Source organism: Geotrypetes seraphini, chromosome 9 (assembly GCF_902459505.1).
Source record: "Geotrypetes seraphini chromosome 9, aGeoSer1.1, whole genome shotgun sequence".
Lineage (NCBI taxonomy): Eukaryota > Metazoa > Chordata > Amphibia > Gymnophiona > Dermophiidae > Geotrypetes > Geotrypetes seraphini.
In genome coordinates, this window is record NC_047092.1 from 114,582,448 (window position 1) to 114,596,023 (window position 13,576).

Consider the following 13,576-nt stretch of genomic DNA (forward strand, 5'->3'; position numbering starts at 1 on the left):
TCGGAGCTTGGGTACTCCTGTCCTCATATGTTTGAAGAGGGCGTGAATTATGTGGCCAATGTTCGTTGATGATATTAGCGTCCTGGGTAAGAACATAAGAACATAAGAAGCGCCATCTCCGGATCAGACCTTCGGTCCATCAAGTCCGGCGATCCGCATACGCGGAGGCCCTGCTAGGTATACACCTGGCTTATTTTATAGCCAACCATATCTTTATATGCCTCTCTCAAGGAGATATGCATCTAGTTTGCTTTTGAAGCCTAGGACTGTCGATTCCGCAATAATCTCCCCTGGGAGAGTATTCCAGATGTCAACCACTCTCTGTGTGAAGCAGAACTTCCTGATATTAGTCCTGAACTTGCCCCCCCTTAGCTTCATTTCATGTCCTCTTGTCCGTGTCAAATTGGATAATGTAAATAGTTTTTTCTGCTCTATTTTGTCGATTCCTTTCAGTATTTTGAAGGTTTCGATCATATCCCCACGCAGTCTCCTTTTCTCAAGGGAGAACAATCCCAGTGTTTTAAGTCGATCCTCATATTCCAGTTTCTCCATACCCTTCACTAGTTTAGTTGCTCGTCTCTGCACCCTCTCCAGCAGTTTTATATCCTTCTTTAAGTAGGGAGACCAATGTTGGACGCAGTATTCCAAGTGGGGTCTGACCATTGCCCTATAAAGCGGCATTATAACTTTCTCCGATCTATTCGAGATTCCTTTCTTTATCATGCCCAACATTCTATTTGCCTTATTTGCCGCTGCCGCGCATTGTGCCGATGGCTTCAGGGTCCTATCTATCAGTACACCCAGATCCCTTTCTTGTTCACTTTTTCCCAGAGTTGCACCTGACATTCTGTACTCGTATTCCTTATTTTTACTGCCTAAATGCATTACCTTGCATTTCTCCACGTTGAACTTCATCTGCCATTTCTCCGCCCATTTTTCTAACCGACACAAGTCGCTCTGGAGTTCCTCACTGTCCTCCTGCGATCTGATTGCCCGGCAGAGTTTTGTGTCGTCTGCAAACTTGATGATCTCACTGGATGTTCCGTTTTCCAGGTCATTGATATAAATATTAAAAAGGATCGGCCCAAGTACCGAGCCTTGGGGTACACCACTAGTCACTTTCTCCCAGTCGGAGAACTTCCCATTTATGCCCACTCTCTGCTTCCTGTTTTCCAGCCATTTGCCTATCCATCTTTGTATATCTCCCTCTATGCCATGGCTTTGTAGTTTCCTAAGAAGTCTTTTGTGTGGAACTTTGTCAAATGCTTTCTGGAAGTCCAAGTATATTATGTCCACCGGCTTTCCACTATCAATTTGCTCGTTCACGGTCTCAAAGAATTGGAGTAAATTCGTCAAACACGATTTCCCTTTCCTGAATCCATGTTGACTGGGTTTCATCAAGTCATGTGTGTCCAAGTGCTGAACTATGCTATCCTTGATCAGTGATTCAATCATCTTGCCGGGGACAGATGTAAGACTCACAGGTCTATAGTTGCCCGGTTCTCCTCTCGATCCTTTTTTGAAAATTGGCGTGACGTTCGCTTTCCTCCAGTCGTCTGGTATCTGACCAGTTCTGATTGACAGGTTTGCAAGTTTTTGCAGTAACTCTCCGATTTCGACCTTCAATTCCTTCAAGACTCTCGGGTGAATTTCATCCGGTCCAGGGGATTTGTCACTTTTAAGTTTGTCGATCTGGTAGTATATCTGATCTAAGTTCACTTCAACTGTGGTGAGGCTGTCCTTTATTTCTCCTGTAAACAGTTTCTCCACTTCAGGTATTGTTGAGGTGTCCTCCTTCGTAAAGACAGACGCAAAGAAGGAATTTAGTTTGTCTGCGATTTGTTTATCTTCCTTGATGTACCCTTTTCTTCCCATGTCGTCCAAGGGTCCCACTGCCTCTTTTGCAGGTTTTTTCCCTTTCACGTATCTAAAGAAGGGCTTGAAGTTTTTGGCCTCCCGGGCTATTTTTTCCTCATAGTCCTGTTTTGCATCCCTCACCGCCTTGTGACATTTCTTCTGTTCATCTTTATGTTTGTTCCAGGCTTCGGTTGTCTTCGTGCATTTCCATTTTTTGAAAGAGTCCTTCTTTTCTTTTATGGCTTCCTTCACCTGTATGGTAAGCCATGCTGGTTCTCCTTTGCCTTTAGTTCTCCGATCTTTGGAAATCCTCGGAATGTAGAGATCTTGTGCTTCTGCAATAGTATTTTTCAATAGGCACCATGCCTGGTCTACTGTTTCAAGTTTGTCCACCATCTTCTCGAGTCGTTTTGTTACCATGGCTCTCATGCAATCGTATTTACCCTTTTTAAAGTTTAAGGTGGTGGTTAAGGTTTTGGCATGTTTCCCTTTCCCGATGTCAAGTTTAAAGTTGATTACATTGTGATCACTCGTTCCCAGTGGAACCATGACTTCTACTTCTGTTATCGGTCCGGTGAGACCATTTAGGACCAAGTCCAAGGTGGCGTCGCCTCTTGTCGGCTCTTTTACCATTTGCTCCAGGAAGCAATCCCCTAGCACCTCCAGGAACTTGGCCTCCTTGCCGCAGTTGGAGGCTCCTAGTTTCCAGTCTATTCCTGGGAAATTGAAGTCTCCCAATATAACTACATTGCCTGTCTTGCATACTTGTTTGATTTCCTCCATCATTTCTGAGTCAGTGACCTCCGCCTGTCCTGGGGGACGATAGTAAAGGCCAATTTTTGTATCTGCGCCATTGTGACCAGGAATTTTGATCCAGAGGGACTCCAGCTTCTCTTTCCTGTCTGTTGTAATCATTCCAACAGAGTCTATTCCTTCCTTAACATATAGGGCAATACCTCCACCTTTCTGCCCTTCTCGATCCCTTCTATATAGTTTGTATCCCTGTAGTACTGTGTCCCATTTGTTTTCTTCATTCCACCATGTTTCTGTTATGCCAATGATATCCATGTTCTCATGTCTTGCTATCGTCTCTAGTTCTCCCATTTTGTTTCCTAGACTTCTAGCATTTGTATACATACATCTAAGTTCCCTTCGTGTTACCTTTTTGGACCTTCTACTCTTGGCTGTCCTTACAGTTTCATTTACGGTATCCTTTACTGCTCCTGTGTTATCTCCCATGTTTGCTGTGTGGTCATCCCCTCCTGTGTCTGAGTTGTCCCTTCCTGCTTGTTCTCCTTTGTTGGCTGTGAGGTCGACCTCTCTTGTGTATGAGTAGTAGTCCTTTGTTCCTACGTCGGGGCATCCTGTTGTCCGTGCCATCGACCGGTGGTCGACTGTCGGCTTTCCCCTGTCCTTCAGTTTAAAGCCTTCTCTATTGCTTTCTTCATGTTGCCTGCCAAAACTCTTGCTCCTTCCTTGTTGAGGTGTAGTCCATCCCTTCTGTAGTATTTACTTTTTCCCCAGAACGCCGTCCAGTTGCGCACGAAGTCGAAGCCTTCGTCTTCGCACCATCGTCTCATCCAGGCGTTGATCACTTGCAATTCCCCTTGTCTCTTTCCATCTGCTCTTGGTACAGGGAGGATTTCAGAGAAGGCCACCTTCACCTCCCTGATCTTCAGTTGTCTTCCGAGTGAGCGGAGCTGGCCCTTCAGCTCTTCCCTGTCATACTTCCGCCCGCTCACATCATTTGTTCCTACGTGGATAAGCACAGCGGTGTCCACTCCCCGTGCGCCATCTATGATCCTGGAGATCCTGTTGGTCACATCCTTTACTCTTGCTCCAGGCAGACAGGTGACTACTCTGTCCTCTCTTCCTCCTGCAGTGTGGCTGTCCACGTGTCGTATAATGGAGTCGCCTACGATGATCCCCATCTTCTTTATTCGGGAGTTCCTTGGGGGGCGTAGGTCCACGTCCTTGGAGTAGGGCCTGTCTTCTTCCTCCAAGGTTTCAGCTTACTCCATTTCGGTCCACCGGAAGCTCTGGATCAGACTGGGCAGGTGACTCAGCCTCCAAGGCCATTCTCAACAGAAGTTGCCTGTTCATCTGGGATTTCCCAGTCAAGGCCCAGTTCCGATGGAGAAGTCGGAACACTTTGGTCTTATGGCATGACTCTTGAGCGTGTGGCCTTGATACAGAAAGATTATTTAGAGGTTAGGTTTACAACTCTCCTTAGGGCTAAGAAGTCGGAGACAGTTGCGACTTATGCTAAGACCTGGAAGGCCTTCCAGTTATGGTGTGCCAAAGAACAGATAGAATCGGAGAGAGTTCTTATTCCAGTGATCCTTTCATTCCTGCAAGCTGAAAAGGGACTTGCAGTTTCATCCCTCAAAGAGCAGATAGCCAGTATCTCGTGCTTTCGGGCTCAGACTGGATTTCTGGCTTTTCACCCGGACATTACTCTGTTTTTGAGGGGGCTCTCAGGCTGAGACTCCCATTGTTCAGACCTCAATGTGATTACATTACATTACATGAGTGATTTCTATTCTGCCATTACCTTATGGTTCAAGGCGGATTACACAAGAATTGTTATGATACTACGAAATACATTTGGTGGATTACATGAGAATTGTCATGATAATAGTAAATGCCTAATGAGTGGTTTGAATATTTTTGATTTGCTATATAGATAGTGTTTTGGGTGAAGCTTGAGGCGGGTCTGGTTCTGTTATAGAGGTTTAATGTATTTTTTTTAAGAGTAGGGTTTTTGTTTCTTTTTTAAGGTTTTGTACTCTATAGTCGAGGATAGTAGATTTGTGAGTTGTCTGTCCAGCTTTGCTGCTCTGGTGATCTTGAAGGGCCTGGCCTGTGCTTGTTGCGAGCCTCTTTCAGAAGCTACCCTACTAGACCTTGGACCAAGACAGTGTTTTTGGTTGCCATAGTCACGGCAAGAAGGATCTCTGAATTGCTGGCCATCTCCTGCAGGGAGCTATTTTTTTTTTTGTTTCATGCAGTCGAGTGTTTTGTTGTGCACGGTTCCTTCCTTTCTTCTGAAGATGTTTTCCGCCTTCCATGTTAATTAGGAACTTCGTCTGCTTGCCTTTCAACCTACAGGTTTGGCCAAACAAGATAAACTGCTGTACAAGCTGGATGTGCGCAGGACCCTGTTCATCTACCTGGAGAAGCCTAATGACTCTAGGCTTTTTAATCTTGTTTTTGTACTGACCAGTAACTTGAGATGGGGCAGGCCAGTCTCCAAGGTGTCAATTGCCAGATGGATCCGCATTTCATTTTCCTTTTCCTAAATTTCCACTGGGAAACAGCCGCCGCTTTCTCTTGCAGCATATTCCACGAGAGATGTAGCAATCTCCTGGGCAGAATCTCAGGCCATTATGCCTGATGAAATCTGCAGAACTGGTACTTGGGCTACTTTTCATACCTTTACAAAGTTCTATACAGTGGATTTGGTGGCTTGAGAGGATGCTGCCTTTGTGTCCTCGGTACTACGGGCTGGTTCATCTGTCCCTCCCTAGACATATAGCACTGCTTTAATATGTCAGCTCAAGTTTGGACTCTTGTGTATCCACAACACAACAGATTAGGTTCTTATCTCCTTAATCTGGGTTTTATTAGGATACACAGGAGTCAATACTACCCTCCTTGTGTGAACTTGTTTTGATTTGCCTGATATAGAAACATAGAAGATGACGGCAGAAAAGGGCTACAGCCCATCAAGTCTGCCCACTCTGCTTACCCACCCCCTGTCTATGCCCTAATGACCCAATTTCCTTATCTTGACCCTCGTAGGGATCCCACATGGGTATCCCATTTATTCTTAAAGTCTGGCACGCTGTCTGCCTCGATCACCTGCACTGGAAGCTTGTTCCAATGATCAACCACTCTCTCTGTGAAGAAATACTTTCTGGTGTCGCCATGAAATTTTCCGCCCCTGAGTTTGAGTGGGTGCCCTCTTGTGGCCGAGGGTCCCTTGAGAAAGAAAATATCATCTTCCACTTCGACACGTCCCGTGAGGTACTTAAATGTTTCGATCATGTCTCCCCTCTCCCTACGTTCCTCAAGAGTGTAGAGCTGCAATTTGTTCAGTCTCTCTTCGTACGAGAGACCCTTGAGCCCCGAGATCATCCTGGTGGCCGTCCGTTGAACCGATTCAATTCTGCGCACATCTTTACTGTAATGTGACCTCCAGAATTGCACACAGTACTCCAGATGAGGTCTCACCATGGCCCTGTACAACGGCATTATGACTTCAGGCTTTCGGCTGACGAAACTTCTATTGATACAACCCAATATCTGCCTTGCCTTAGATGAAGCCTTCTCCACTTGATTGGCAGTTTTCATGTCTGCACTGATGATTACTCCTAAATCTCGTTCTGCTGAAGTCCTAGTTAAAGTTTCTCCGTTCAAGAAGTACATCCTGCATGGATTTCCGCTTCCGAGGTGCATGACCTTACATTTCTTAGCATTGAAGCCTAGCTGCCAGGTTGAGGACCAACTTTCCAATGTAAGTAGGTCCTGCGCCATATAATTCTGTAAACTGCATTCACTTACTATATTACATAGTTTGGCGTCATCGGCGAATAGTGTTATTTTTCCTTGAAGCCCTTGAGTCAGATCCCCTATGAATATGTTGAAAAGGAGTGGACCCAGGACCGAGCCCTGCGGCACTCCATTGGTCACCTCCGATGTTTTAGAGAGGGTACCATTAACCACCACCCTCTGAAGTCTGCCACTCAGCCAATCATTGACCCATGCAGTTAGTGTCTCTCCTAACCCCATCGATTCCATCTTGCTTAGCAGCCTGCGGTGTGGGACACTGTCAAAAGCTTTACTGAAGTCCAGTTACACGACGTCCAAAGACTCTCCCAAGTCCAACTTTCTTGTTACCCAGTCAAAGAAGCTGATGAGATTGGATTGGCAGGACCTTCCCTTGGTGAATCCATGCTGACTGGGATCCCGAAGATTCCCTTCATTCAAGATCGTGTCCAATTTGCTTTTAATTAGTGTTTCCATGAGTTTGCACACTCTTGATGTGAGACTCACCGGTCTATAATTCGCAGCCTCTGCCCTGCAACCCTTTTTATGCAGAGGAACGACATTAGCTAATTTCCAGTCCAGGGGAACTTTCCCCTTACTTAGGGAGAGATTGAATAGCTCAGCCAACGGTTTCGCCAGGACATCGCTCAATTCTCTGAGCACTCTTGGGTGCAAATTGTCTGGTCCCATGGCTTTGTTCACCTTGAGTCTTGCCAGTTCACTGTAAACTTCACCTGGTGTGAACTCAAAATTCTGAAACGGGTCTTCTGTGCTTTGTGTTGCCTTCATCTGCGGACCGTGTCCCGGTGCCTCACAGGTGAAGACTGAGCAGAAGTATTCATTCAGTAGTTCGGCTTTATCGGAATGTGCTTCCACGTAACTTCCGTCCAGTCTTCTAAGGCGTACTATCCCGCCTGTGTTCCTTTTTCTGTCACTAATATACCTGAAAAAGGATTTGTCCCCCTTTTTAATGTTTTTTGCCAGAATTTCTTCCACTCGAAGTTTTGCCTCCCTAACTGCCATTTTGACCGCTGTAGACCTGGTCCTATATTCTACTTTTGCCTCTCTTTTCTCCGTGCGCTTGTAGGAGAGAAACGCTTTTTTCTTCTCCTTAATGAGGTGCGAGATCTCCGCGGTGAACCATTGGGGTTTATTGTTTCTTTGTCGTTTATTTACTGATTTTATGAAGCAGCTAGTTGCTTCATGTATGGTTGATTTCAGTGTTAACCACTTAGCTTCTACATCATCGGTCTCCGCTTGGTCCTGCAGCGTCTGATGGACGAAATCTCCCATGTGTGCGAAGTCTGTGCCCCGTAAATTGAGTACCTTTGTTTTCGTGTTTGATCTAGGGAAGCCTTTCCTAAGGTTGAACCATACTATGTTGTGGTCACTAGAGGCTAGCGTATCTCCTACTGAGACCTCTGAAACGCTTTCCCCGTTGGTGAGTACCAGGTCGAGGATCGCCTGGGCCCTAGTGGGCTCCGTTACCATTTGTTTGAGACGTGCTCCCTTTATGGAGGTTAAGAGCCTCCTGCTACCGCTGGTTGTTGCTGAAAATGAGTTCCAGTCCGCATCAGGCATATTGAAGTCCCCTAGCTTCTCCTCGTAGAGTGATATTCTCTATGTCTTCAATTAATTCTGCGTCCATGTCTTCCAGTATACCACACCTAGATATAGGCATTTTTCTCTGCCTCTTGCCAGGTTTACCCAGAGGGACTCTCCGGTGTACTTGACATCTGTGATCCTGGTGGTTTTGATGTCCTCTTTAATGTATAGAGCTACCCCCCCTCCTAACCTGCCCTCTCTGTCCTGACGAAGCAGATTGTAGCCCGGTATAGCCATATCCCACCCATGTGAGTCCGTGAGCCAAGTTTCAGATATTGCCACCACATCTAGGTCGGCATTCCTTATTTCAGCCTCCAATTCTAGAATTTTGTTACCTAAACTGTGTGCATTTACATACATGGCCCTCCATATCTTGTGTTTGCTAAGTCCCTGTGAGGCGTATCATACCCGAGTCGGTGTGACTCCCAAAGAACTGTTTGCAATGTGGGTACTTACCTTGGACATGGAAGCGGAGTTTCGACTCACCTCATCAGGATAATTCCTTTCTGCACTAATATGTGAATGGGTACCCTCCCCCGACTTACCTAGTTTAAAGCCCTGTGAAGCAGGCGGGCTAGTCGGTGTCCGAAGACGTTCTTACCCCTACTGGTCAGATGGAGTCCGTCTGGTCCCTGAAGTCCTTGTAGCGCTTCCCCATGGTTTAGGAATCCGAAGTTCATATCCCGGCACCATCCCTGTAGCCACTCGTTCGTCCTCAGGATACGTTCATCTCTGGCTCTTCCCTTGCCTCTAACTGGGAGGATCGATGAGAAAACCACCTGCGCTCCTGTCTGCTTCAGCCTCTCACCCAGTGCTCCAAAGTCTCTGGTGATGGTCTCCGGTGTGTTCCTGGCAGTGTCGTTGGTTCCTATGGGGACAAGAAGCATAGGAAAGTGGTCTCTGGGCGTGAGTAGTCTATCCAGACTGGCGGTGACATCTCGTATCCTGGCTCCAGGCAGACAGCAGACCTCCCTAGATTGCATATCCGGTCTGCAAATTGGTCCCTCGGTGCCCCTCAGCATGGAATCCCCGATGACTATTACTCTGCGCTTCTTTGGGGGGAGCCGGTCAGTTGTCCCTGGAGATGGAGCTGTGTGTTGGGCCTGCTCCTGTTCCTCATCGGCAGTTCCTTCCTGAAGAATCTGGAATCTGTTCCGCAGGGCGAGTTGAGGGGTTGATGTATAGCTGCCCTGTTTGTAAGAAGAAGGAGAAGATGAAGAGATTAAAAAAGGGGGGGGGGGGTTCTCCTATGTTTGCCCGTGGAGGAGGTCACCAGCTGCCAGGAGTCAGTGCCGCTAGCCATTTCCTGTATCCCAATTGTTGGTTTCAAAGCTGATGATTTGGGGTGTCTCGAGGATGGACTTGTCATGGGCCTGCTCGGTGATTTGGGACAGCTCCTGGACGACTCCGTCGATGTAGGCCTCGTCCTCTCGGATGCTTCTCAGGCGTATCACCTCCTCCCTGAGGCTCCTTAGTTCCTGCATGAGATCTCCATCCAGCTGCGCAGTAGTGTAGCGCTGGGGGATGGTCTCGGTCTGCACAGAGACCTCTGTCCACCGTCCTGGGTCTTCCTCCTTCTGCACGCAGTCCGTGGTCGCTTCCTGGATCCCCATAGCAACTGGAATACTGGTCTTGATTGTAGACTTTGCGCTTCTTGTCCTCCCTGCCATTGCTGAGTTGTAATTGAGGTCTGCCTGTCAGTAAGGAAGAGAATTAGGAAAATTAGAAAAATCTGTCTGTGAGCAGGTGTGAGATTTTGAAAGTTAGGGTGTCTGAGAGTTGGAAGATTGGGGTATCTAGTGCTTGAAAGATAAGGGTGTCTGAGAGACACAGAGTTTGAGATGTCTGAGAGGGTTGCTGTCTGTGAGTTAGTATGAGAGCCTGTACGATTAGGGTGAAGGGATAGTGTGTTTGAGAGGTCCGCTTGTTGCCCTAAGGTATCGTTGTCTTATGTAGTTTGGCTCTTCTTAAGGTTCTTCGCAAAGGTGCTCTCGCTAAGGCGAGCGCCTTTGCCGCGCGCCGTTGGCTCGTCCCCTTTTATGGGGGGAGTTTGGCTGGTGATGTCAGGAGTGGGCGGGGTTAGCTCTCGCCTCTTCCCCTGCTAGCACCGCCTTCTCTGCTCCTCTCTCTGCTTCTTCCTGCTAGCACACTCTCCGCTCACTGTTCTGCCATGTGCTCAGAACTCTGCTACCATGTGCTCAGGACTAGGCATAGCTCCTACAGTCTCCCTTCGGCTGGCCTTGCACTGTGAACTCTCTGCTGTTGGCTCGTCCCCTTTTATGGGGGGAGTTTGGCTGGTGATGTCATGGGTGGGCGGGGTTAGCTCTCGCCTCTTCCCCTGCTAGCACCTCCTTCTCTGCTCCTCTCTCTGCTTCTTCCTGCTAGCACACTCTCCGCTCACTGTTCTGCCATGTGCTCAGAACTCTGCTACCATGTGCTCAGGACTAGGCACAGCTCCTACAGTCTCCCTTCGGCTGGCCTCATACATTGCCAGTGTCCATCTCAGGACCTCTGCTATTATACCTAAGATTGTGTTTTAGGTATTGGGAGATTTCCCTTTCTCTTTCCCCCTGGGAGGTCCTCTAGCCCCTACTTGTTAACCATAGCAGGTTGGTTCTGAGTTACTCATATGAGTGATTTGTTCTCTGTTTACTTGTTAAATGTTTATTGTTCTTTGTTCTGTTTTCTAAGTTTCAGAGCAGAGCAGAATGTTTCATGCTGGGAAAGTTCCTTGTGCCTCTCCTTCTCTCTCCTTATATTTCAGTGGAATTCAATTGCTTTGGTACCAACTAAGGAGGATGCTGTATTCTACTGCAGAAGGGGAAGAGTTTTCAAGTTCTTAAAGGGATATCCTTCTATAGTCCATGGGAAATGGGAATCAACAGCTAAAGTGCGGACTCATATGTATCATAACAGAACCCAGATTAACGAGGTAAGAACCTAATCTGTTGGTGTGGAAATTACAGAAGCAAGCTGCTATAGGTGGAAATAATGATTCTGTCTCCTGCCTGTAGGATAACGTGGTTGAAGATTCTATGACAGTAGATCCCAAATATCACCGCCACTTTGTTATCCGGCGAGGACAGGTGCTGAACACAATTTCTGAAGATTTTGGTGGTGTGATGGTCAGTTTTCCACGCACTGGCACACAGAGCGATAAAGTCATCCTTAAAGGGGCAAAAGACTGTGTGGAGGCAGCAAAAAAACGTATTCAAGAGATCATTGAAGACTTGGTATGTGTTCCCATAAACTGTAGCCCAATCTTAGAATTTTCAGGCATCGTGCTCTTTCCATTCAAAATGGATAACATGAGCTGCCTGTGTTTATTTCCTGTACTGGGGTATTTCTACTCCTTTGCAGATATCTTGCTAGCAGAAGTGACTGTCTTCCACCCTGTGAGTTACAGATTAGAGAATGACACGGTGGCGGTTTACCCGCGGCCACCGCATTTTAGCCGCGGGTCACCCGCCGAAAACGGGGAAGAAAACTAGCAGTCGCTGCGGCGACGGGGACAAGGCCATTCACCGCCCGCGGGGCGGTGAATGGTCTTGTCCCCCGCAGTGAGGCATGAAGGATCGCGCGGTCCCCGCAGCTCACACCCGCCCGCCCAATCGATTCCAGTGTCCAGCCAGCTCTCTCCCCTCTCCTCACCCCAGTCCGCAGATCCTCCTCCTCGCGACCCGCACGCTACCAGAGAGCCGCGCACACCCGCCGCTGCTCAGAGCCTCGATCTTCTGCTCTGACCAACCGGAAACAGGAAGTTGCAGCAGAGCAGAAGATCGAACACTGAGCAGCCGCCGCGTGTGCGGCTCCCTAGGGAAAGCGCGCAGGTATGCCGAAAAAGAAAACCCACAAACCAAGGATGAGGAGAAGGGAGTAGAGCCGCCAAACACCAGGATCGACAGGGCAGGCAGGTAGTGGCCGCGGGGACCGTGCGATCGCTAGTGTTCCCGGCTCAAATTGGAAGGAGGGAGTGAAAGGAAAAAGGCTTATATGGATGCAGCGGGGACGGTGACGGGGCGGTGAATGGGATGGCAGTGCGGTGACGGGGCGGTGAAAGGGATGGCGGTGACGGTGACGGGGCGGTGAAGGGATCGGCGGTGACGGGGCGGTGCATGAAGGATTAGGTGGGCCCGGTGACGGGGACAGATTTTTCCCGTGTCATTCTCTATTACAGATGTATTCTGGAGGCACAGGACGGTCACATGGAGAGTGAGCAGCTCTGTTAATAGATTAATTCCCATCTCTCTGATGTAACCACTGCACCAATGGGGATGTGCTGTGTCAATTTTTTTTTTTATTTTTTTTTTTTAATTGCTATTGATGAGATCTAGTCTGCCTCATCAATTGCTTACAAGCAGCTTTCTACTTAGCTTTGGCCATTCTCAGTCCATATAGGAAATATGAGTTGTTTGATAATGTATACCCATTAATGTCTTTAACTCTTCTACATCCCCTTTTTCGCCTCTGTAGGAAGCTCAAGTAACCATTGAGTGTACAATTCCTCAGAAGTACCACCGCTCCATCATGGGTCCCAAAGGGTCTCGCATCCAGCAGATCACTCGTGACCATGGAGTACAGATCAAGTTCCCAGAGAAAGAAGAGAATCCTACAGGTAATGGTGTGCTTTTTTCATCTTCAATCTTCCAAATTACATCTAGAATACTCAAAGTGTATGAGAGGTATTTATTCATTTCTCTAATGCCAGTTCTGCTTGAGAAGGAAAACCTAGGTACAGAGAACTTTTGAGTATGAATAAGAAAGAGACTGAAATGTTGATTTGTGAAACCTTGGAACGATGTGGGTAATTTAAAGGCAGAATCACTTCACTATTTGCTACAGCTATTGAGAGGCTAAAGAAATTAACATCTTTTTAGCTCCAGAACCAAAGTGAAGACATAAATTTTCAAGAGCAGATTTGCCCTATAAAGGCTGGTGCTATCTATTTAAGATTATCCTAGGACAAGCAGGTAGTATATTCTCTTTTGTGGGTGACTTCATCCACGGAGCCCGGTATGGGCAATATTAGTGTGTACTGTAAATTTTAGAATTTTCAAACTCTCAGGACTGCCAGTGCCTTCCCACCAGACACTTTATTGATTTTGTACATCGCTTAGTAATTTTAATAAGCGATTAATCAAATACATTAATAAACTTGAAACTTGACACCTGCAGTTCTTAGTTTTCCGTGGAATTAAGAAGCTATGTTTCTTGGATTTTCTCAAAGCGCATCAAACTTTTCATTTTTTTTCCTTTTTGTTTTATATTTTCTTTATAATTTTGATTATTGTATTCAGGTTAAAAATTGGGTTGTTTTTTTTTCGTTTCTGTAAATATTTTATTTGTTTTTAAATAAATAACATAACATATATATAATATACAAAAAAAATACAAATTATTAGTTATGAGATGTTTCAAGAGTACTATATAAACTGTCACAGAGTATATATTAATTAGAACATTTAAACAAAGGTTCCCATATTTGGTTAAATCTCCTAAAATTGCCACACTTTGCTGCAAACATTTTCTCGTATTTAGCATATACACACGCCAAATTCCACAA

The 13,576-nt window shown here is 46.6% G+C and overlaps 1 protein-coding gene across 4 annotated transcripts in view; it reads left to right on the top strand.

Annotated features, from left to right (window-relative positions):
• Positions 1–13,576, top strand: part of HDLBP (high density lipoprotein binding protein) — a 783,060-nt gene that overhangs the window by 382,445 nt on the left and 387,039 nt on the right. For all 4 annotated transcript variants that reach the window (XM_033958794.1, XM_033958796.1, XM_033958797.1 and 1 more), the window contains exons 19-20: positions 11,028–11,246; positions 12,487–12,628. In XM_033958794.1, coding sequence (XP_033814685.1) covers positions 11,028–11,246; positions 12,487–12,628 — 361 coding nt within the window. The remainder of the gene's footprint in view (positions 1–11,027; positions 11,247–12,486; positions 12,629–13,576) is intronic.